Source organism: Boleophthalmus pectinirostris, unplaced genomic scaffold (assembly GCF_026225935.1).
Source record: "Boleophthalmus pectinirostris isolate CB_2022bp ecotype Guang Dong unplaced genomic scaffold, ASM2622593v1 HiC_scaffold_5, whole genome shotgun sequence".
NCBI classification, from domain to species: domain Eukaryota; kingdom Metazoa; phylum Chordata; class Actinopteri; order Gobiiformes; family Gobiidae; genus Boleophthalmus; species Boleophthalmus pectinirostris.
Window position 1 is genome coordinate 9,407,180 of NW_026571404.1, and position 26,870 is coordinate 9,434,049.

The window sequence follows — 26,870 nt, forward strand, 5'->3', positions numbered from 1 at the left end:
ACACGAAATAAAAAGTGAAGACCTTACCTTTGCACCATTTCAAGTTCTTCAATGGACTTGCATGACTTGAATTGCAATAAATAACTGGAAAAATTAGGGTGTTGTAAAACTTTTGATCGGTAGTGTACCTCCATGGAGATGATGCTGTTTTGTCTGAAATGTTCCACAAAATGGCATGAAACCTAACAAACTCCATGGAGACAAGCAGATGACTAACATGCCAAAGTCAGTTCTGGCAATAAAAACACCGATACTTGAATAAACGAAAGATAATTGTATCATAAAAACAATAAGATTTTCATTGGACAAGGAGATGACGGTAGCCAGGCTGGCGCCACCTAGTTCCTCCACTCAATTTCATTTCTCTCCAGCGACTATCAGAATTGGAATACACTAGACGGTTTGCAAGAACCCAGGAAGTTGTAGACTGCGCACCGGCCAATCAGCAAAGAGCTGGGTGAAAGCCATGGATGTAGACCAGGGGTGTCATCAACATCACAGTACAACAAGAACAAACAGTAAATCAAAGTCAGAATGCTGGTCAATTCTGAGCCAAGAAAAATTCTGTAAGGGGAATTGTTAGGACATGCCTGATGTAGACGAAGACAGACATTCTGTGTTGGCAATGATTCCCGAGATCGAGGATTTAAAGCCGGAACAAAGAGAATGTTTGGTGAATTTTGTCAAGGAGAAAGACGTTATTGTCCTTCTTCCTACGGGTTTTGGCACATTATGTATATCACGACCAAACAGCAGCGATTGGTTAAATAAAAAAAGTACCCGCCTATTGTCGAGCAAATGAATCCTAATGCTGAGACGTTAGACGGTTTCCACAAAGTGAAACCGGCTGATGAATTAGGCTAAGATGACGGGCCCCTTCACTAGAAAAGTTACACAGTGCACCTTTAACAACAGACTTTTTCTTAAGGGCCAATCTACTCCGGCTTCATCATAAGTCCATTATCCCATTGGTAACCATCTTCACCAGTCCATACACTCTCTCTCGCAGCTGTTCACCGCCCCCCTGGTGGCCGGGCTCCTCCACTGCACCCTCTTTTGTACCACACAGAGAGCAGTTCTTCCTAAGTGATTTAAAAAAGGCGTTCATTCATTCTGGCGGTCCCCTCCTCTTCCCTTCGCCTCTCAATGGTGAACAATGGCCACACCTTGAACAGGCCCAGTGACTTGAGAGCTATTGTCTCCTCCTGCATTGGCCCAAACAAGTGGCTGTTATCTCAAGCCTGCAACACGGTCTATGGTGGTCCTTTTACTGCTCAGACTGGCCCTCAATGATGGCAGCACCCGGAGACGACACGGGGTTGCCAGATATTCAGCAATTTAGCAACAAGTGACCAGAGATGGAAAGAATACTTGAAAATGTAGTTGAAGAATACTGATCACTAGAATTAAATGTATTTTTTTTTTATGCATTTCTATGAGTCCTGTGTTCCGAATACTTAGAAAACTTTTACACAGAGTTGGATCAGATTATAGTGCTGTTTGTTATGCATTAATTTATGTCCAATTCAAGATGGAAATAATTGCATCTACACCAGTGTGCAGCACAAACACTGCAAAAAATAAAATGTAGTCGAGTTAAGATGGCTGGAATTAAGAAAGTTTCATCATGATTTGAGTAAATTTCACTTGACAAGTAAAATTATTAAGACTTTTTGTACTTAAAATATGAAAATACACCTTGCTACACTTAAAAAAATAAGAAAAGCAACACATTTTTGCACTTAAAATAAGAAACAAAATCAAATGTTGCTTGAATTAAGAAAAAACACGCATAGTCCATTGGTAGATAATTTTACATGTTACGCTGAATCGACTCAAATAAAGTAAAATGATCATAATTTAAGTCATTTTAACTTACCTAGATTTAATTTTTTTTTTCCAGTGAAGCAAAAACTGCATGATGAAGTACCTCCAAGTATCACTTTTAATTTAGAAAAGTATAAGAGATAGATCGCTATATTACTTGGCCGATATTTAAACTTTTTATCGTATTTGTTATCAGTCTTAAAACTCCAGCACAAACCGATATTTTGTTTTGGTCAATGTGCTGCCAAAAATACACACAAAGCTTTATATTACACTGTAATACTAAGAAATAACTGTGCAAAACATGACTACACAGCTCTCTTATAGGTTAGTGGTAAAAAAGTAGTAGTAGTAGTAGTAGGAGGAGGAGTAGGATTAGTATTAGTAGTTGGAGTAGAAGGGGTAGTAGTAGTAGTAGTTGTAGTAGTAGTAGTAGGGAAAGTAGTAGTAGTAGCAGTAGTAGTAGGAGTAGGAGTAGTAGTAGGAGTAATAGGAGTAGTAGGAGTAGTAGAAGGAGTAGTAGTAGGAGCAGTTGTAGTAGTAGTAGTAGTAGAAGTAGTAGTAGGAGGAGTAGAAGGAGTAATAGTAGTATCAGTAGTAGTAGTAGTAGTAGTAGTAGTAGTAATAATGAGAGTAGTAAATATTGTAGAAAATAATCAAAATCACCCCCCCCCCCCAAAAAAACAAACAAAGTCGATCTCTACTGAATATCACAAAATGAAGAGTAATTGTACCAGAATAGTTACTCCAAAGTAGTATTCAGAGTATTTAGTTACTTTCCAACACTGTAAGTGAAAATAAGGCCCACAAAAAAGCCCCAAAACAGAAGCTACTACTTAACTGTTGTACACACATATTTTTATTTGCGTATTTAACCTTCAATAAAACCACCATTAATTATCACAGAAAAACGCAAAAAAGACAACCGGTGACTTTCAAAATCTGCAAGCAACTCCAAAAAAACCAAAACAAAACGAAGCCCAAAGTCGCTGTAAAGAAGCAGACTTGGCAACCGCACCTTTGGCTTGATTTGCACCCAGAGAGGAGGGGGCAGGAGCGGGTGAGGAGCGGGTGATGGGGGAGGAGAGGAGGGCGCTGATGAATGGATACCGTAACATAACAATGCACTTGGAGGGCCGCTGGGCAAACACAGCTGGGCAGGCCACAGTCAAGCGTTTAACGGCCCAGACAGGAGCTAAAACTAAATATATGGCAACGAACGAAACGCTACAGTTAGAAAAGACTCTACAGCTCGTCTCATCGGTGAGGAGAAGCGAGAGAAAGGTCAAATGTGAGGTCAGCCTTGTGTGATAAACATTTTGGTAGGTTAATAGTTAATACAAAATCTGAAAAAAGTTGAAATTCTTGCATAAATAAACTTCTTACGTCATTAAATTGCGTTAGTCTAAGGTCACTATTTGAATATGATAAATGTAGTGGCCTTATTATGTAAAAGTGCACAAATATAGCAACAAAAACTGGGTACAATACCAATCAAAAGTTTGTATGTTTCATCCTTATTTCCATGTTGTCGATTCTCACTGAAGGCTACAAACCAGAAATGTCAAATTCAGGCCCGGGGACCAAATTTCAGGCCACAATATAATTAAATTTGGGCCACAAGATCATATCAAAAACGTATAAAAGCTGGTCTGAAGGCTACAAACACTACTTATTTAAAATGTTGTTATTATTTTATATTATGCTTGTTCTGGATTCAATGTTTAAGCAAAATTATTAGTAAACAATTATTTTAATAAGAAAAGTTTAACATTACAGATCTCGAAAGAAGAGAAAACATGCAGAAATATTTCATTTGGGCCACAACTTAGTCTCAGTTGTCAAACTCGGTGAATTTGAGTTTGACACCCCTGTTCTAAACAAAAGGCACTTCTGATAAAATATTTTGTAATTCTGTAAACAGGCCCTTATTTTGAGTTCATTTTCTTGTTTACTACATTCCATATATGTTCATTCGTAGTTTTGATGCCTTCAATAAGAATCGACAGCGTAAATAATCATGGAAATAAACGTGAAACATACCATACATGTTTTGTTCCACTGCTCCATTGTGTTTTAAACTCCATACACAGTCACTTGAATAATTTGGATTCACCTCTGGAATTGCCAATTTCAACTAAATTAAAGGTAAAAAGTAGCTTAAAAACTACTACTTCATGATATCACAAAGTGGAACAAAGTGGAACAGTGAGTTTCTAGATGTATAAACTATGACTGAACACATATTGAAAGTAGTAAACAAGAAAATCAGCAAAAATAACTCAAAAAGTGGTTTTAGATTTGAAAAATTTAAAATAACCACCCCTTGCTTTGAGCCCTGATTTGCACTTTTTGCATTTCTTGACCCTGACATGGCACAGCTGTGAAGTCAAAACCATTTCAGGAGATTTTGTCAAGAAAGCGAAGAGTTTGCAGCTCTGTTAACAAAGCAAAGGGTGGATACTTTGAGCAAGTAGTTGATTTATTACACTTTTTTTATTTATTACAGGATTCCATACACACTACTGGTCAAAAGTTTTCGAACACCCTAATTTTTCCAGTTATTTGTTGCAATTCAAGTCGTGCAAGTCCAATAAAGAGCTTGAAATGGTAAAAAAAAAAAGATAAAAGATACAAAACACAAGTCCAAGCTCTGCCAAAACTACCTCAGGAAAAAAGAACAAGACGGTAAACTTGAAAACATGGAGTGTCCAGACTTAAACCACATCGAGCTGGTTTGGGATGAACTGGACAGAAGAGTGAAAGTCGAGAAACCTACAAGTGCCACACATTTATGGGAACTTCTGCAACAGACTTGGGAAGAACTTTCTGAAGAATATTTGATTTCTGTCGTAAAAAGATCGAGCCACGAGTGTGTTCAGCTGTTATATCTGCCAAAAGTGGACACTTTCATGAATCAAAAGTTTAGAATATGTTTAGAATATGTTTTGGTGTGTGGTGTTCTAAAAGTTTTGACCTCTAGTGTATTTTGCTTCGTATATTTAATGCTTTCTGTGTGTATGTGAAATGTAGAAAAGAGTAAACAAAGAAAAAAAAAAAAAAACATTAAATGACAGTGTGTGTTCAAACTTTTGACTGGGAGTAAAAATCTTAAAAATCTAAAGTAGAAGTAAAAGAAAAGTTAACTATCGTGACTTGAAGACAAAATGAACGCTTCCAAAAATATTGTGTATTTTGTGCCAATTCTGCCAATTTTTTTTTACTATTAGGATTTTAAAAGGCCTTTAATTGTGTAATTTTGTCATATTTTATGCTTTGTTGCTTGTACTAAAACATTTCTGTGACCAAATTAGTTTCAAATGCGCATTAATAAAGCGAGTAAAAGTCAAACAAGTTAAAAATACTGCAGAGAAATAACTATAAATTTCCATTTTGTGACAATACAACATTAAAATCCAAACTTTTTTTTCATATTCAGTGGCAAATTCATGTTAAAATTCCATAAAGCTGCAATTCATGTCAAAATACGTGAGGCCATACACTCAAAAAATGAAATATTTATGCAGAATGAATACAAATACACAAATAATTTAACTATTTAACTTATTTAAATGCTTAAGTGTGACATAATTGTTTATTTAGGGTCAATTCACATTTCCTTTTTTCTTCTACAGTGCGTAAACGTATCTCTGTAGCTTTGTAGGATTCATTTTGTAGGGTTCATTGCTCTGTTTTCTTACGTGTACAAACTTACCTCAATGACCTGCTTGGAGTCCAGCCGAAAGTTGAAGTCTCCAAAAAGGAAAAAGGGCAGTTTGTCATACCGCTGGTCTGTGATCCTGAAAGAGAAAAACACCAGTTTCACATCATTATTTGGTCGTCACGGCGAGGATATTTCGCAAAACGAATTAAATTAAAACTTCAGCTTCATCAGTTGCAATTAGTGCCTCTGATCTCGGGTAATTACATGCCGAAGAGGACAGCACCACCTACTGGACGCAACAATTACAGCAACTAAACTTGTGGGAAGGATGTGTGTGGGAATTCAGGTTAGACTCAGACTTAGACAAACTTTATTGATCTACAAGGGGAATTATTTGGACACAGCAGCTCACACATCACAAAATAATACAATAACCAAGAGTAAAAAACATAAATGGTAATAATAAATTCATAATAAGTAGCAAAAAAGACAGTAAGAGGCGTCAAAAAAGGCATAATTATATAAATGTAAATGTACAAGTCAAAATAAAATAGAAACATAAGTAATAAAATATAAAATCACAGCTTTATACAAGAGGTCATACGAAGACAAAATTATTAAATCACAAAAACTGCAATTATTTATGTAGAAAGTTAAACTATTCTGAAATAAATGCCAACTCTCTTTAGTTTTCAGAGGTAACATGTTCTGAAATAAATGGGATTCTTGTATAATGTTAAAGGTCATATTACACAAAACTGACTCTCGTGAGCTTTGAGTCAAGTTATAATGTTGTTACCTCATCAAAAACAAACCCGGAGTTGTGTTTTGTTCACATGTTTTTGAGTAATTATTAGTCTGTTTACATCAGGGGTGTCAAACTCAAATTCACAGAGGGTCAAAATTAAAAACTGGGACTAAGTCGTGGGCTGAACTAAATATTTCTGCATGTTTTCTTTTCTTTCGAGATATGTAATGTTAAACTTTTTCTTATTAAAATAAATGTTTAATAATGGTTTTGCTTAAACATTAAATCCAGAACAAACATAATATAAAAATAATGACAAAAATTTCTAATAAATCAATGTCTCTATAGTCTCTCTGTAGCAGGCATGGCAGCTCTAATACATATTTGATATAATCTCGAGGGTCAAATTTTATTATACTGCAAACCAAATTTGGCCCTTGGACCTGAGTTTGACATGTCTGGTCTACATCTAGAAACTCAAAATGCTCCGTTCCACCTGTGATGTCATGAAGTAGTAGTTTCCGAGCTACTTTTTACCTTTAATTTAGTTGAAATTATAATTTTTTTTCTTTCGTTTTTGTATGTGTATTAGTTTTATATTTGTTAAGGCTGTCTTCTTGTTGATGTGCTGATGTGAATCCCTCAAACTTGACAAATTATAAATAAAGAAAAAAAGAAAAAAAAAAGAAAGAAAAGAAATTAAAATTCCAGGGGTGAATCCAAATGAATTCTAGTCAAGGTGTGTGGCGCAGTGGAACATACATCACCAGTGTTTTCCGTTTGAGAGAGAGAAACATGCGTAAATGAAACAAAACATGTACGGTATGTTTCATCTTTATTTCCATGATTATTTACACTGTCGATTCTCATTGAAGACATCAGAACTATGAATGAACACATGTGGAATGTGTAAAAAAGAAAATAAGCTCAAAATAAGCCTGTTTACACGAGAATGACAAAATATTTTATCGGAAGCGCCTTTCGTTTAGTTAGTGACGGCGTTTTTGGGGCTTAAAAACGCAAAAATGTGAAACCACCCTCCAGAGTGGAAAAGCTGAATACACTCCACCGTAACATTTCCGTCTACACTGCCCAAGACGCAAAACTCTGGTCAGATCTGCTCAGGTCATCGTACACGTTTATGTCACATTCAGTACACAGAAACCTGGCATGCATACCCAATCGAATTCCACACACTTTTGTGTTACCGTATGCACGCAGATTTCCTCCCGAACATACTTGTCTAAACACGGAATAAAAAGTGAAGACGTAACGCCACTTTTGCATCTTTTTTTGATTGATTGATTGATTGGTTTTTATTTCGAGTTTGTGCCAAGAGAGAAACAATAATCATGTATACTACATACACATTGTAAACAACAGAAAAGCACATTTCTCGAAAAGGAGTGGGAAGAAGAAAAACTTATATGAACCCACCCCTATTCATGACATAGTTTCAAAAATTTTTGTGGTTGTTTCTGTACATTGATCACGGAACTTTACAAATATTCATATAGCAAAATAAATTACATATTATGTATACAAAATATAATTTTGTATGCATTTTGTACTGTACACATATGTATAACATACACATATACATGCATACACATACCATACATATATACATACATAAATAATCTTCTGTTCAGACGTCATCATATAAACGTAGCCTTACTCAGAACCGGGTTTTAAATTTGAAAAATAAAAAATATCCACCCTTTGCTTTGAACCTTGATTTGCACTTTTTGCATTTCTTGACCCTGATTTCCTCAAGAAGTTAATTGAGACAAGGCCAAGAGTTTGCAGCGGTGTTAAAAAGCCAAAGGGTGGATACTTTGAGCATTTGAGCACAACTCCAGGTCTGTTTTTGATGAGGACACAACACTAAAACAGAAAATACAGCAGCAAAATAAGCGTCCTTTAAAGCTTATGGAACAGAATTCAAACCTAAACCTAATCGCAAAACACAAATAACAATTACATTTCCTTCCTCCAAACTGTGTAGCTCTTGTTGATAGAGCGTGATGACGTGGAGGACGGTGATAAGGGCCCGTGTGTGGACAGTATAAACTTTCAGCACGTCAGTACGGAAAGACAATGGACCATCGGCAGGTTAACGCGCGCACTTAAACTTTTAACTGTGTGTGAAGTGAGGCAATAAAATAATAACACAAGACAGTCTTATCTTTACACTTAGCACAGAGACGCAGTACGGCCCAGACCAGACCAAGAATATTTGATTTATACAAGAATAAATCAATAAAAATAAAAGTGCACTATGTTACTTTTCTGCTTGTCTCCATGAAGATGCTGCTGCTTTGCCTGGAAATCTCACTAGTATTATATTAGCTTATATATCTCTCAGGAAACAAGGAGGTCAAGTTACAGGTCAGATCTGCGGAGAGGTGAGCTCACTCGTTATAAGAATGCATGATTTTTTGGGTACTATTGAATAATGAAAGTTTAATGCTGTACTGTGGCACATTTCAGGCAACGCAATATCAATATAAGTTTGTTTTACTTGGCTGTTTTTTTTTGTTTTTTTTCCCAATATCTAGTTTGAAGAAATGTTTTTATAACATTTCCAACTAAATTTACTTGTTTTTAATAATAATGGATCAGTTTTAATAAGGGTGTGCAAAAATATCAAAATATCAATAAATCATATCGTTTAATGTGATGATACAATATCGATACAGTGGGCTGTTGTATCGATATATTGCCAAGACTATTTTTTGGTGTATTCAATTAATATTTAGTTTTTTGTTTTGTTTTTGGTATAACGCGCTTTGTGTTGCTTTTTTCTATGAAAAGCACTCTATAAATAAAGTTTGATTGATTGACTGATTGATATTTTACAAAATTATTTTGTTACAGCGCTAGTTTTGTTGCTTGTTTAGAGGAAGGAAACTCGTTTATGTGACACATTTGACATTTTCACTGTTTTAATGATTAAAATGAGAGTGTGTGTAAAGTGTGTTTCATATTAACTTTGCTCAAGAAGTGGTTTAACAAAACTTTTAGTATCACAGTCTTGAATTAGCCTTTATTTTTTACTGAACCATATTAAATTGATTTGAAATATATCGTATTGAATCGAAAGTGCACTGTATCGAAGTATGTATCGTATCGGCAAATTCTTAATAATACCCAGCCGTACTCACAGACACTTTACAGAGCATTATTCATTCAGTCCACACTTGGTGGTGGTAAACTATTTTTGTAACCACAGTTGCCCTGGGACAGACTGACAGAAGCGAGGCTGCCAATCTGCACCATCTGCCCCTCCGACACACACACCACTTTCATACTAGGCAATGTGGGTGAAGTGTCTTGCCTAAGGACACAACGACAGTTTTTGTGACCGGTGCTTCACTGTGGCACCTGATTTTCCCAGTGTCTCCCACCCAAGTACTGACCAGGCCCGGCCTTGGTGAGCTTCTGAGATCTGACGGGATCAGACTTTGACAAACCACGGTTTTTAATTAATTTATGAACAATCTGAAAATACTGGTTAATGGATTTTCCCAAACACATTATAATTTGAAATTTTCACGCAGTATTGTTTAGTTACTCACATTTTTTTTGATTAGATGACCTATTTTCTAATCAGTTTTATTAGCTCTCACCAATCATAGAACTCATTTATAAACAAGATCTGTACTAAAATTTTACACTCTTTGCCTTTGCCAGATTCGCTATTAAATTAAAAGAGACAACCAACAAAAATGACCACAAGATCAATATTTTTAATCAATAAATCACCAGTTTTGTTACATCACTTCTACTGTAAACGCAGAAATGTTTTGAAGTACTTTGAAACGAATTCTCCCACACCATAATCCGATTAACCCATAACTTTGTCAATAATTTGCCTTTGATAATCCGCTTTGATGGCAAATGCACTTCACCAGACGTTCAAAAGAATCAAACAGATCAAAACCCGCTCATTTATCTCATCTCACCGCTTCCTCTGCGTATCTGATCCCGCCACATTTGGGAAGATCTATGTCCATTTAAGAATTAGCCTGAGAAGAAGCAGATCTGGCCCCAACTCAAAACGCAGCACTCATGGTATAGAGAAACTTTAAAACTCCCTCTGGATATTTTCAACCAAACTATTTGCAATGACTTCTGTTTTTTTAATGCCCTCAGTGGTTTTCGGTGCAATTTGAAAACTCTAGCATCACAAATAGATAAAGAGATTCCGATAAAAAACACTAGCAGAGGGAAAAGTCTGGGGAGAAAAGGAAAGGCTGGGAGATAAAGCGAAACTGGAATATTGATATTTCTTAATCGATAGTCGGGAGAATTAACAAAAGATTTTTGATTAATCAACGTTTTTATATTTAAATTATCATCATTATTATTACTATTACCGTATTTTCCGAGCAATTAGGCGCTCTGGATTATAAATCGTCATTAAATGGTCTGTTTTCGAACTTTTTTCACAAATAATCTGCACCGGACTTTAAACGAAACACAACAGTTGGATGGGTGAGTGGTTTTGTTTGTTTGGTGCGTTCACGGTGACTCTGGGCTTTGTTCAGTTGTGGCGTGTAGGGAGGTGCTGTCTGGGACACGCTGGATTGTCGGCGTGTTCGCAGTGACTCAGTTGTTCAGTTGTGTCTAGAAGTGGCACATTGCACTCGCTTTTCCGGTTCGTTCCTCCGTTCCGTTCCTCGTCGGCGTGGAGTGATGAGTGTGTCTGTGGGTGTTTGTCGCTGTGCGGTCACTGTCTGCTCCGTGTGTGTTTGCGTGTTCTGCGGTGGAGCGGCTTTGTAGTTTACTGAAGCCGTGCTGGGACACCCGAGTGGATTCATGTATGGGGCGCTCTGGATTGCGGGACGCGCTGCCGTTTTTTGATGGGGTTAGAGCAGGGGTGAGCAAACTTTCTGGCTCGCGAGCCACATAGGGTCCTAAAGTTTGACTGAAGAGCCAGACAGAAGACAGGACATAACGTGTTAAGAGCTTAGATTCATTACATTCTTCACATTTATCTAGGACTTCAGACGCGCTACACGTTTCATCACTGCTGTGAAAGATTCAGAACATAAAACTGTTGAGACCTGTTCCACTGCACACCACGAGTGAATGTATATCGTGAGTTCACCGTTTTCGAATATGACTGGTAACAGCACAAAAACAAAGCTCACGCCAAACAACCACAGATATACACACCTGTGAGCGCAGTAAAACCTGACTCCAGAATATTGTACACATTGACAATTTCAACTCAGAGTCCATGAGTTTCTTTGATTGATTTTAACCAACTCTAAATGGAAGCAGTGCAGTCTTATATCTTAAGCACCAACTACTTCACTCATGGTCCGAATAACTCCTGTAAGAACACTTTCCCATAAAGCATTGCGGCCAACATAATACGCCGCAACTCAATGTATATATAGTGCGCCATCTACTGGGAAACGCTGGAAATGCATGACAAATAAAACATCAACAAGGTTTATTATTGTAATTTATTCCAGTTTGGCCGGATTAAAAGGTTTAAAGGGCCGTAGTTTGCCCACCCCTGGGTTAGAGGCTTAAGAGCGCGTCTAATAGCACGGAAAACACAATATTATTATTATTACCAAATAAACTCAACTTTGTAACATATAAACTAGAACCACTCTAGAGCCACATCAACCTGTTTGAGATTATAATGTGTTTAATGAAGCTTTGACACATTTTTTTACGTTTTGTTTTGATGCGGTTCAGCTTCTATCAGACTAAAGGACACGACTCAGTGGAATATGAGTGTTCTCCCTGTGACGGAGGGATGTTGATGATGATGATGATGGTGAGTCTGTTCTGTGTGTGTGTCGTGTTGGAGATGGTTCATGTTCTCAGAGATGAGACATGTGCAGGTTTAGTGCAACACTTTATTTTACATTTCATTTCACTCACTTTATTTGTTTTAGCTTCTGTTGTGATGAAAAGACTGAAAAGTGTTTGTCTTTTGGACACATGCACACTCAACTTTATGTTGCAGTAACTGGGATACTGTGTTTACATGCACCATGATACTCAAAAAAACAGACTATAACCAGGATACCCGGGATCTCCAAGGAGCCAGAGCCCAAACGTGGGACTGTGAGGCTGCAACTTTAGTGTTTGTGCCGTCAGACGCGGCATCAACCTACATTTGGTTTGTCGCTTAAAAATGAACATGATCGATGAAATTCTTAATGATCAATTATCGATTAGTCGACTAATCACGCCCATCCCTAGTTGATACTGTGCAGTAACATGGCTGGGGGTGTTCTACATGTGTGTGCATTGGTGGCATGTTCAGTAGTTTCCACGATGATGCACACATGAGCAAACATAGACGACAAAGTTTCAAGATTGTCTTAAAACTAATGAAAAAATACAAAATGGATTTAAACCGCACATTTTCAAGAACATTTTGAGAAAATTGTGACTGACTGAAACTGAAAAACTATTGGCTGATGCTTGTACACTTTTGACTGTAATTTTATTTGAAAGATTTGTTAAAGCGCAGAAATCATCTCACAAGTTTTGCACACAATTTGCACAAGACAAGACGAGATACGAGAACCTCAATTGCGACATTTACAGAAAGATTATTGCACATTTCAGGTGGATTATAAAAAATACTGGAATACTGTAACCGGGAAAGTCAAATAAGTAATTAAGACTTTTATTTTGATAACTACAGCCCTCGTTTAATTAGAGCAATTTATTTTTCTGATTTCGAGTAAGGTTGGGTACTGTGGTGGGATGAGATACAATTTTGCCAAAACGAGACACACCATTTGGCATGATTTGTAATAAATAAGTAAAGCAATCCATTTCACAATTTTGGCATCACAATTTTTATTTATTTTATGTTTAGAGGTCATTGTAGTTCTGCTTTTTGGAACTACAGCTTCTCAAATTGTATAACTCATCAGCTCTTAACTCTTTTTTAGTCCAAGCCAAAGGTGAATTCAGGGTGAAAAAACTTGCAAGATCATTTTTCTCATGCGTGCACCATCTGGAGGCAATTTTGTTTCTCGAGATTTTGTGGTACGAGATCTTGTCCCACTGGATACTAGAGCTGGGCATCATTAAGGAGTTGTCGATACGATACATACCCGATACATAGGCCACAATACGATACAGTGAGCTTTTGATTCGATACGATTCGATTCGATACGGTTCAGTAAGCGATTTGTGTTGCATTTTTATATGAAAAGTGCTCTATAAATCAAGTTTGACTGATTGATTGAATAAAAAATAATGGCTAAATCATGACTGTGATACTAAAAGTCTCCACTTCTTGTACAAAGTTCATATGAAACACAAACATTTTAATCATCAAAACAGTGAAAATGTCAAATGTGTCACATGAGGGTCTGGTCAAGTGGTAACAGAGGGAAACAGGGGCAGATTTTTGACATTCAAATGTCTCTTATTCAGAAACTAGAGGGACTATTGAAATAAGTAAAGTATCAGAATGTAGGAAAGAGTTACACTCCAACAGGGTCAAGTTAAACCTGTGATATTCTTTCAAGTTGTTGACAAAAAATTTAAAAACTCATGTCGGTAACGGAGGGAATGAAATATGCAGCACTTTTTGGGCAATAAATCCAAACAGTGATAACTCTTGGTTCTCACTTACATATCCTTAACAAACTGGTTTGAATATTTGCTTCATATAGTTTTCTACCATATGGTACAAGATTAGGTTGAAAAACCTCTTACTTTTTGAGTAATGAGATTTTTTATTAAGAAAGGTCATGGTAACGGAGGGAAAAGTAACGGAGGGAAAATTGTGCAAACAAGTAGAAGGTGCAGGATTTTACATAATTTGTCGCTTTTTTCTTCCGAAAACTTAAATATTACTTCAAAATGAAAGGAAACTATTTCTATAAAATATGTCAGTCCTTCCAAGCAAATTTTTATCATTATAAATACATTTTTTTGAAAAATCCATGTACCTTCATCAACAGTTTCAAAGATGGAATAACACAAGATATGATGAAATACATCCATTTATTTACATGATTTGCAGGTCTTTGAAATTTGGGAAATAATTTTTGTTCCATGTTTCATACATGGTCTGTTTAAAACGTATGTAACTTTAGAACCAAAAATGGTACAGAAAAAAGGTCAACAGTTTCATAAACTAGAGTACATATGTATCTGTTCAATACATTTTTATATCAGATGCATTAACTTGAATTTTTGGCCTTGCTGTTTAGTTCTGTTTGACCGGGCCCATAAACAAGTTTCCTTCCACTAAACAAGCAACAAAATTATATATATGTAGCTACTGAATAAACAAAAAATAAAAATTTAGTTTAACCAAAATTTACATTTTATATTTTTTTTTATACTCAAGTGACAGATCATTTTATGGATTTTTACCATGAAAAAAAAAACTAATACCTCGAATACTTATGTAAATACCAACATCTGCAGAGAGATATTGTTTCTTGCATTAAACTCAAACCAGGATTGCTTTAAAAATGCAACTAAGTGACAAATAATGAAGTATCCACAGCCTCAGGAGCCATTATCTCACATTGTCCTGAGCGGGAGAAGGGCTTAAGGTGGACCTGCTCTGGCTCTCGTGTAATTAATGCTCGAGGGGGATGCTGGCCTCACTACCGCCTTCACTAATCGTGTGGATAAATCTCACAGCGGACTTCCCAAGGCCTAGATAACAATATATTTATGAGGCCGTAAAAAACACAGTAGCAGAGACATCTATGTGGTAGGTCCTGGGGAGAGAGAGAGGGAGGAGAGGGAGGGAGGAGGAGGAGAAGAAGAGGCAGGAGAAATATGGGAGAGAGGAAGAATCTGGGTAAGGTAACAGTTGTCCATGTGTGAGGTTAAATCTTTGCTTTCATTGGTTTTATTGTTTTAGGACTGGTGTGACCAAATTTTAGCAATTTACCTTTTTGTGGTCTTCATTTTATGATCTCGGTGCAGCACTTTGGAAACTGTTTTGTTTGTAAAATGTGCAATAAAAATAAAGTGGATTTGGATTTTATGTTTGTTTAAAATTGCACTCTCTCGCACAAACACACTTATCACTGTAATACCACTTTTTTGCAGACAACTAGTAAGGTACAGATACCTAAAATTTTGCACTTTTTTTTTAAAACACATTTTGTTAATCTTCCCACTACTGCTGGATGGTTTGACTGAAGTCCACTCCTAATCGTTATCAATCACAATAGAAATTTCTTGAAGATGAACAAAACAGACTTTAAATTAGTGCCATTCAACACAAAACTGTCAAATTTCTTCCAAAATCGTTCAAACATCCAAAATCTGAACACATTAATCAAATTTTTATCACGATTTCGATTCCGTTTGTCAAGCGATCTCCAAACTCATATAAACTCGAGTTTAGGGTGCACTCATACTAGGACTTTAGAACCGTTCCCAAGCATAAATCGCCCCTAAAGCGCGGTACATTTGTAGCCTGATTCATCAGCCGGTTTTATTTCGTTTTACTTCGTACAAACTGTCTGACCTTGCAGTCTTAGGATTCGTTCGCTCGACAGAAGGCGGGTACTTTTTATCATTTAACCAATCGCTGCTATTTGGTCATGACGTATGTAATGCGCCGCTAACGAGGCTAACTGGTATATTAAGCTTTTCTCAAATCCCATAGGAAGAAATAAATAAAAATTAAATAAAAATTCACCAAACATTCTCTTTGTTCCGGCTTTAAATCCTCGATCTCGAGAATCGTTGACAACACTGAATGTATGACTCTCCGCTGATTGGCTGGTGCCTGAACTCGCACTTCTGGGGTTTTTGCGAACGGTCTAATGTATTTTGATTCCTGACCTAGTCGCTGGAGAGAAATTAAATTGAGTGGAGGCACTAGGTGGCGCCAGCCTGTCTAGTACGTTTGTCCAGTGTGTATGAAATCAAACCATGCCCAGACACCGCAGAGTTTGAATCCATAAACTCACGGAGGAGTGCTAAAACGTTAGCTCTGCGGCGCCACATGTAAACAAACAGCGCTGTGTGATGACGACATCGACAGGTGTGAGTGCAGAAGATATAAACCTACGTGATCGTGCTTCAAAACGGCACGGTTCTAAAGTCCTAGTGTGAGTGCGCCCTTATTAAAGCTTAACAAGTCTATTTTGAGATTTTTTTTATATTAATAAGGTTTTTTTTTTATAGAGATTGTAGAACAGCTGGATATATAGTTTATTTTGGATACATTTATGTTTTTCTATGTCTTGTTTCATGTTCAAAGTATATTTTATTTTATGCAATTTAGGTTTTATACATCGCAAAACTGCTCTGACGTACACATTTGTAGCCTATATTTATTCTCAATTTGAAAGTTTTGCATAAATTACCAATAACAAAGTGTTTTTTTGAGGGAGAAATGCTGAATAAATGCATTGTTTAACTAAAAAATTATTGTTTGAATACTCATGATTTCAATATTGACCAAAATAATCGTGATATTGATTTTTTCCATAATCGAGCAGCTCTAAAAAAAAGACCCAAGATGATCACTGACAATTAGAAATGTATTAGATTAACTCCACAGGCCTAATCCTTAAAGATTATTAGATTAAAGGTGCAATAAAGTGACCGGCCACAGTGCATTTTAAACTCCTGAGTAAAACCAGATAACAACACTTCAGCTGTATGATGTTTGTTAGTCTATATCGGTATCGTTGATGATTCCAAATGAAGCTGGAGCCTGTGTACGAGCTGTGAGGCGATGTTCAGACAGAGACACGGCTCTATTCAAACAGCGGCGGTCAGTTTGTGGTGTCAGGAGCAGAACACAGGGCTGTAAAAGTGAGAGAGCACGTCAGAGCGGCACAGAGGCGTGGGAACCAAAGCAACCAGACGAGAAACAAGACTGACGAGGGAAAGAGACAGGACGTTAAACTGGACATACACGACTTTTTTCCGTGTTATAAAGTCAAATCTGTCCTGAACCTGCACAAATATTAGGGCTGGGACCATAGAGTGAAATAGAAAACCTGCTACTCGCCGTGTTTCAAATAAAAAGTGAGCATTTGCGCTTTTCTGGCTCCAACAACACAGACTTCAGTTCACTTTGTACTGAAAAAACGTCACGCTTTTCTCTGCAACTGCTGCTGTCAGGCTCCTCGTTTTGGTCTTAAAAAGTCGCTAAAAAGTTTCCTATTTTATCCAATAATTCAATTCCGATTCAGCTGCAAATTTGCTCCTTAGAGATAAATAAATAATTGCTTGTAATGAGATTGGATCACTGCGAACTGTAAAAAATTAACTAGTTCTGTTTTTTCTATTTGTAAGATTTAAAAAAAGAAACTGAATTGTAATTTGGTTGACACAATTTTAGATGAAAATTTACAAATTCTCTGAAGTTTCAAAGAGAGAAAAAAAGATTGAGATTATGTTTTCAATTTTTTTTATTGTCTGAAAGCTTGAATTTTGTAGTGGATTTTTTTATTTTAGGTAGACAAAATTTCAAAGCTAGAGCATGATCTTTATTTCAAATCTGTTAATCTGTTTACTTTTAATGATGTTGTGGACACTTTGAAGTAAAGTTATCACGTTGAGGAGTATTGACGTGCGCTGACAGGTGCAGACGTGAATAGGCCTTGTCGTGAGTGTAATTGGACATGACAGGGCGAGCGAGGCTATAGACTCCTCACTGTGTTTGAGGCGCTTTCTGCTTCACTTCATGTGTTGGCTTTATCCGTTAACAGCCATGTCTAATACCGACTAACAGGCATAGCTAATGCTCACACGCCGCACTTTTGTCTGACACGACCAAGGTGCCAGAGCAGGTCAGAAGGTAAAGTCTGTTTACATAGGCCAGAGCTGACCCGGGCCACGGAGAGCTGACCTATTCACGCTTTTGTGAGAGGATACAAGACGAATCATTTTCATTTTCTGTTTAATTATCTACAACACAAGCTCAATTGTGCGGCAAATATTTGGAAAACGTGTACACTTTTAAGGCTACTTTGCAAGATTTTTTATTTTTTTTGAGAGTGTGTGAAAGAAATAGTTACAATTTTTTACTTTAACTTTGATTCAAATTTAAGAATACATTTGTAAATAAAGGATAGTGACGACATCAGGAAAACTGGTAACATTTTATAATAACTACACCTTATTTAGCCTTAATAAAATGAACAAGGACTTAATTAATAATGCACAAAGACTTAATAACTACTTAATAAGGCTTAATAACTACATACTAACTTAATGAGCACTTAACTTTGCACTTAACTTGTTTAGTTTATGAGCAACTAAGTATGAAATAATTATGAGTATTTACTGCACAGGCTAATTAAATGCAAGTTAAGTGCTAATAAAGGTAGTAATTAAGTAGTTATTAAGCCTGAATGACTCTTAATTAAGTATTTGTTCATTATTAAGTCTTAGTTTATGCTTTATTAAGGCTAAACAAGGTGTAGTTATTATAAAGTGTTACCAATTTCACTCTCATTTATATTCAAATGTATTCTTAAACTTGTCATTCAGGCTTAATAACTACTTAATTACTACCTTAATTAGCACATAACTTGCATTTAATTGACCTGTGCTGTAAATAGTTACTCATAATTATTTCATACTTAGTTATTCATAAACTAACAAGTTCAATGCAAAATTAAGAGCAAGTTAAGTGCTCATTAAGTTAGTAAGTAAGTAGTTATAAAGCCTGAATGACTCTTAATTAAGTCTTTGTTCATGCTTTATTAAGACTAAATAAGGTGTAGTTACTATAAAGTGTTACTGGCAAATATCTGTATGTTGGCAACTGTTGTTTTTTTTTTGGTTTTATTTTGTTTTCCCCTATTTGAGTATGAAAAATTATAGACATATATTTATTATAAAACAAAATAATGCATTACAAGTAGAAAAAATGCTTTGTCTACTTACAGACAAAAATTGAATACATCATTCTGATCTCTACTATTTCAACTGAGTCAAATAATTTTAATGAAAATTTTGTTCCCGTTTTCTCCTTTTGAGCATTGCTGTTTTGTGTTGGGTTTTTTTTTTTTTCTGTAGTATTTATGTTACACTGTCCAACTATTTGCTCAAATAAAATAAAATAAAATGGAAACAAAATACCTTGAAACCCCACACTGTATAAAAAAAATTTAAAAATCCACCACTTACTATAACTTAAATATCGCTAATAAAGCCTGAGCAAAGACTTAATTCACAATGAACAAATCGTTTATTAAGATTAAGATTTAGGATTAGTAATTTAACAAAAGTGTTAGGTATTAGGAATTAGGATATTAATTAAGCACTTAGTAAGCTTGAATCATTCTTAATAAACTATTTGTTCATTATGTATTAAGTAAAAGTGTTAAAAAAAATCTGTACATCCCTCTAACACCACTGAAAAAACAGTATCTCTTTGTCCATAGTGAAAAGTGTCCTGACAGTGGGGGGTCCGCTTGTTTTCGTCGCCAGCGTCACTCCGACTCCCTCGTCCAAAACTGTACCACTGTCCACGACACCGGCGCACAAAGACGCACTCCTTTACACAGTCTATAAACACGCTAGCTCCCGGGGATTCATGGGCCAGTCACACCCCAAAAGAGAGGCTCCGTTTGGGGGCCGTCCCGCTCTGGCTGTGGGCTGCTCTTCCTCCAGGTCCAACACAAAACCAGGGGTCAGACGTTAATTTATAACACAGCCCCTGACTCTGCTCCCAGGGTCCTTAGAGCAGCCACACAAAGGCCCGGGCATATAATCCAGTCAGGGGCAGGCTGCTCTCAGGTGGTCCTTGGAAGCTCATTTTTTATCCACGCTTCACCAGATCAGGTCTAAAGATTTGCCTAAAAACTTGACAGGTATATTTTTTAATACAACTTCACAATTTGACAAACAGGCATTAACCTTTACAGACATGAGGGCAATTTTAGTATTTGTCCTCGCCTGGATTTTTTACTTAATTTTGCTTTTAAAACTCAAAATGAAGTGTTATACATCCTTTTTTTCAGTACAACCTGTTATTTCACAATTTGCATGCTGTAGTTGTGTCATATGGCTGGAATAAAAGCTACAGGACCAGAAATACAAATGAAAAAAGAAAGAAAACGTTAAATAAAACTCACAATCTTTGATACAAAACACACAGCAAACATGCATAAACAACTTTTTGGACATAGAAAATGCTTAATTTAGGGCCTTAGTGACAAAAGTGTAAAATATCAAGTCCGTAAACAAACTAAAAATATCATTACTACCTCAAAACAACAAAAAAAAAAGTGCCATCGTCTCATTATTTTCCTGGTGTCAGTCATGGAAACAGCTCATGTCAGGTCCAGGGCACAGAGCCACCTCACTTCCTGCATTTCCAAGGTGTTTATTACATTTGGATTTGTACATTTGGACAGAAATAAACGTTTCAAATAAAAATAGCAAGAATTATGCAGACCAAGATGCGTAATTTGCCATTAATTTGAGAAATAACTGCACTTAGAGCGGCTTTTTCAATTGTTACGAACACAGACGCTCAGAGCGGTCGACCATCTTGACTCACTACACTCTTTGGCAAAGTTTGGGCCGATCAAAACGGATGCAGCGCATGTTTTTGGCCGAAAAAACAAAGTTCCTATTGAACACTCACAAAGTGTATGTAATGCCAAATATGTGCTCGGAAAGCCGCAACTCTCAGCTGTTCAAGGGAAAAAAAAGTAAGTATCTATCTTTTATGTTTGGAAAGTTATGCACGGTTTTATAAAACTTATTCCCAGGTATCGTCAGGCTGGACGCGTTAAACAAGACGATTACGTGTCTTTAGATTAGTGGAACATTTTAAAAGGTATTATATTGTATTAAACTAACTCTTAATCAAGAACTGCAACTGCAAAACAAAATCAAACTTTTGTTACATTTGCACGTTTGAAAAATACTAGATCTTTAGCAAGTTCGACGTTAAAGTGAATTAAGAATCATATCTGTCCTCATAAATTTGCTGCAGTCTCTTCTTTGCTCGTTTTAACTAGTTTTACTTTTCAGAGCACCAACGTCTGGAGTCCTTGCGCCCTCTGCTGGAGTTTTTTCACACTTTATATTTATAGGTGCACTGTGTAACTTTTCTGATGGAGAGTGTGCCACATTCTTGTCTGCAGATGCTCTAATTTGTCTCGAATGTTGATTTTTTTTTTTTCAATTTCAAATGTAGAAGTCATTCTTAATGTGAACAGGATCGCCTCTCCACTGATCTGACCCGTTTGTCTTCGCTGGAAATGATCAGTTTAAACGCCATACCCTGGAACATTTTATTCAAACTGGTGGCAAACACTCCATGAGAAAAGTTACGTAACGAATCTTTAAAGAAGATCGTGATTCCAACCTCGAACAGAATTAAAAATCCACAATATGGAACCTTAAAATTGAAGTTTTTATGTCAAATTGTCGACTAAAACTAAAATTACAAACCCTTCTCACGCCACTTAAATGCATTTACAGCCTTAATAATACACAATAAACCTATAAAATTTACTTTTACGTCAAATTACGCCTCGGATTAACAACTAAAACAAAAGCCGAACCCTCTCTGGACCTCTTAAATGCATTTAAATAATAAAAATTCTTCTCAACCTTCTTGTTTTGACTTTTTCCCAGCGGCCGCCATCCTCCAGTGACTCCGGCCCAGATTACGGTGAGTGATTGACAGCTAAAGCTCGCCGTAATAGACAGTGTGTGTGAGATTATGAGGGTGCAAGAGGGGGCCATGTCAGCACTATATTGACTCCGTGACTTACCATAATTTGGCCGGTCAGGTTAGACTCGCGGCACAATGGCGGGGCTGGACGCGCTGGGCCATTGTACGTAAATGTGGCTGAATTTAGAAGAATGTTAACATTGTGAAGAATGTTCTGGAGGGGAGGGGGTGAATGGACTGAGGGTGGCCCCAGAAAGCACCTCTGACACTGGGGTCTGCCTCTCCGTCGTCCCCCTGTTCACGGGACGGTCCCACCCAACGCCCACGGAGACAAGGACAGGACCAGGATGTAGCCCGGTCACTCAGAGGTTACGCACACACAGGGGACGAGGCGACAACGTGAGATTTAAGAGCGATGTGCACGAGAATGGACAAAACTCATCTATTACTTGCTTTCTAGATTTCGAAAACTTGTAAATTCTAAGGCAATATTGGTCCAAAACTGTATCTTATTCATAAAACCGCTTTATAAAGTTGATACACAGTTCAAAAGTTGGATTCTTGAGAGCTTTTAGCCATGTTATAATGCTCTAACTTCCTCAAAAACAAACCTGGAGTTGTGTTTTGTTTCATTCACATGTTCGAGTAACTATTATTAGTCTGTCTACATCTTCAAAGCTCAAAATGCTCTGTTCCAACTCATGTCGTGGTCGTTTTCAAGTTAACAGCTCCTTTTACCTTTTGTTCAGTAGAGATTGGCAATTCCAGAGCTGAAATGATCCAAATGAATCTTAGAATAAGTTCAGACTGTAGCCTGAAGTGACCCAAATTAATTTTTTTTTCGCCTCTATGCTCCTGTATCTGATCTTTTAATGCCAGTCTGAACGACACAAATCCAATTTTTTTCAAATGCGACCCAGGCCACTTGGATATGTGCTCCTAAAACCGATACATATCTGATCTTTTGACATGCGACTTCAGTCTGAACAGCCAGGTCGCATTCATCCCACCTACATGTCATTAACAAGAGACAAACGTCACTATTTTGCATTGAAGTAGGAACGTGAGGGTATGATGAACAAAAACCTCATCCTTCTCCTTCTTCTTAATCTCCTCCTTAAAACAAATAAGATGTACATGTTCTGGCTCCGGTACAACAGCAACTTTAAAACAGCCAAATGCTGTGTGCGTCGTCCTCGCGTCCTCTAATGCGGGACACTTTTAAAGTTCACACTGGAGATCACATACAATTCGCATTTAATTGGAAATATGAACGACCTTGCAAAAACATCTGTTATCACAAAAAAACCCTGAATTGAGCATTAAGTCTGAATGGAGCCATACTGAAGGCATTTAAAAACACAGAGTAGTGCTTCCAGTATTACCACATGACATAAGGTGGAATAGGGTGCGTTTATTTTGAGGGACGAAGCCTAAATATGCAAGCTACCTAGTGCCTCCGCTCATTTTCATTTCTCTCCAGCGACTAGTCAGGAATCAGAATAGTTGGAAAAGTTGGAGACCGCACACCGACCAATCAGTGAAGAGCTGTGAAGTCATGACGTCAAACTCAAGCTCCTGTCTGAGTCCCTTTTGTGATACAGCACAACAGTAAACAAAGTGGTCGAGATGGATGTAGAAGACGACAGACATTCTGTGTTGGCAACGATTCCCGAGATCGAGGATTTAAAGCTGGAACATAGAGAATGTTTGGTGAATTTTATCAAGGGGAAAGACGTTATTGTCCTTCTTCCTACGGGATTTGTCGCATTACATACATCATGACCAAATAGCAGCGATTGGTTGATTAATCGCTGCTATTTGGTGCTATTGGTTAATTCTAATGCTGTGAGGTCAGACGGTTTCTATAAAGTGAAACCGGCTGATGAATCAGACTATAATTGTGCAGAGTTTGTGTGTTAAACATGTGTGAATGAAACAAAACACAACTCCAGGTCTGTTTAGAAAGTAAGTGCATTATTGAGTTGCATTATTCATTTATACACCAATCACACATGGACTTACAATGGGTTTAGGTAAAAATTAACTAGACTTAATTAGAGAGATACATAAATTAACTGTGATTTTAAAGGTACACTATGTAACTTTTCAGATTTCTATTGTTACTGTTCAGGTCTGTGAAAAAACAACTCAGCTCAGAGTAAGAATTAATGTATTTCCACACTACTTTTTAGCAATAAAAGCCCCACACGAGATAGAAAAGCCGTACTGTGGGACATTCCAGGCAAAGCGATTACATCTCCATGGAGACAAGCAGGTGACATACCCCACAACAGAAAGTTACACCGTCCAACTTTAATACTGTAAATGTAAGAGAAAAAACGCAGAATTCCCCAAATCCATTTAAGCCGTTACGTTTAATTTAATTTCTCTGTAATCAAATTCACTCAAATTAAAGAATTACAGATTTTTTTTTTTCTTTTCACAACAGGTGTCAGTTAATCTTCGATATGTCCCCGTTTATCGGAGACAACAGCTGCGCGTCGACATTTTTCTAAATACAAAAGTAGAATTAACTCCGAGCTCTGAAATGTGACAGCCAATTATCCGTCTTTTGTGAGACATGTGGGAAGACGACCCCGGACAAAACGGACTTTTCCTTTTCATTCAGACTTAAGTTAAAGAACACACAGGTCAACAGAGAGACGGGGAACAGAGAGAGAGAGAGAGACAGGGGTAAAAGAGAGAAAGAGGGGGTAAAAGAGAGGGGAGAGAGAGAGAGAAAGGTGGGGGGTAAGAGATGGAGAAGTGAGATAAAGTGGTAACAGAGAGGGGTAAGAGAGAGCGGTAAAAAAAAGAAAGGAGAGAGAGAAGGGTCAGAGAGGGGAGAAGGGAAGAGATATAGGGGGTAAGAGCGAGAGGGGGGTAGAGAAAGAGATGGGTAAGACAGGGGGTAAGAGAGAGAGGAGAAAGAGAGAAGGGTAAAAGAGAAAAGGTAAGAGAGAGAGGGGTACGAGAGAGAGAGCGGAGAGAAAGATGGGTTAGAGAGGGGGAAGAGAGAGAGGGGGGTAAAGGAGAAAGGGAAGAGAGAGAGGGAAGAGAGGGGTGGGGGGTAAGAGATGGAGAAGTGAGATAAAGTGGTAACAGAGAGGAGCGGTAAAAAAAGAGGGGAGAGGAGAGAAGGGTCAGAGAGGGGAGAAGGGGAAGAGATAGAGGGGTAAGGGGGGTGGTAGAGAGAGAGATGGGTAAGACGGGGGGGTAAGAGAGAGAGGAGAAAGAGAAGGAGAAGTGTAAGAGAGAAGGTAAGAGGCGAGAAGTGTAAGAGAGAACTGGGTAAGAGAGAGGGGTAAAAAAGAGAAGGGAAAGAGAGAGATGGGTAAGAGAGAAGGGTAAGAAAGAGAAGGGTAAGAGAGAAAGGCAAGAGAGAGAGAGGGGAGAGAGGGGTAAGAGCGAGAGGGGAAAGAAGAGAGGAGGGTAGAGAGAGATGGGGAAGACAGAGGGGTAAGAGAGAGAGGAGAAAGAGAGAAGGGTAAAAGAGAGAAGGGTAAAAGAAAAGGTAAGAGAGCGGGGAGAGAGGGGTAAGAGAGAGAGGGGAGAGAAGAGAGAGAGAGAGGAAAGAGAGAGATTGGGAAGAGAGGGGGGAAGAGAGAGGGGGAAGAAGAGAGGGGAGAGGAGGGGGAGAGAGAGAGACATGGTAAGATAGAAGGGTAAGAAAGAGAAGGGTAAAGAGAGAAAGGTAAGAGAGAGGAGAGAGTGGGGTACAAGAGGGGTAAGAGAGATGGGGAAGAGAGAGAGGGAAGAAAGAGAAGGGGAAGAGAGAAAGGTAAGAGAAAGAAGGGTGAGAACGAGAGGGGTAAGAAGAGAGGGTGAGAGAGAGAGGGGAGAGAGGAGTAAGAGCGAGAGGGGTAAGAAGAGGGAGGAGGGGGGAAGGAGAGAGATGGGGAATAGAGAGGGAGAAGAAAAAGAAGGGTAAAAGAGAAAGGTAAGAGAGAGGAGAGAAAAGGGTAAGAGCGGGAGAGGTAAGAAGAGAGGGGAGAGAGAGAGATGGGTAAAAGAGAAATGTAAGAGAGAGAGGGGAGAGGGGTAACAGAGGTAAAAGATAGCGGGGAAAGAGGAGTGAGAGAGGAGGGGGACAAGAGATAGAAGGGTAAGAGCAAGAGGGTAAGAAGAGTGGGGAGAGAGGGTTAAAAGAGAAAGGGAAGAGAGAGGGATGACAGCGAGAAGGGAGAGAGACGACAGAGAGGACGAAAGAGAAAGGGGTGAGAGAGAAAGCGCGAGAGGAGAGAGGAGAGAGAGATTAACCTCTGCTTTTTGTGGCCCTCAGGTCGACGAGCCAATAACAAGACGCCAATAAATCAAATAGAGATGTAAAAAAAAAAAAAAAAAAAAAAAAAGCGCTGCACAGATCAGGATAATAACACCTACAACAACATTTCTTAATTCTGCACTGAACTTTTAAATAAATCTTTGCATAACTTTTTAGTAACATTTTAGTAGTTTGTTCCATTCTCTTTCTTTTAGGTGCTACTCTGGCCATTATTTCTTGTTCTGGTCATAATTTCATAAACAGGTTTAACTTTTTTTTTTATATTTTCTATTTACTTTCTACATTTTAGACACATCCAGAAAACATCAAATATATGAAGCAAGATATAATGGAATTATTTAATAAACAAAAAAAGTTAAATAATTCTACTAAATGTTTTTCGAGAAAGCAAAGGGCGGCCAAATTGAGGATTTGGTTATAATTTGAAGCAATTATTTCCTTTTTTTTCCCTTTAATTCCATATATCTTACTTCATATATTTGATGTTTTCTGTAGGTATTTCAAATGTAAAAAGTAGTAAACATTAGGGCTGGGTATCATTCAGAAGTTGCCGATACGATACAAACCTCGATACGTAGGCCACGATACGATACATATCTCGATACAGTGAGCTTACGATTTGATACGATTCAATACAATATATTTCAAATTGATTCTATAAGGTTCAATAAAAAAATTAAAAAAAAAAAAGCTAAATTATGGCTGTGATACT

The 26,870-nt window shown here is 37.5% G+C and overlaps 1 protein-coding gene across 1 annotated transcript in view; it reads right to left on the reverse strand.

Annotated features, from left to right (window-relative positions):
* LOC110166333 (inositol polyphosphate-5-phosphatase A) overlaps positions 1-26,870 on the reverse strand; it is a 485,134-nt gene that overhangs the window by 147,531 nt on the left and 310,733 nt on the right. The window contains exon 9 of the mRNA XM_055162594.1: positions 5,543-5,627. Within this exon, the coding sequence (XP_055018569.1) occupies positions 5,543-5,627 (85 nt within the window). The remainder of the gene's footprint in view (positions 1-5,542; positions 5,628-26,870) is intronic.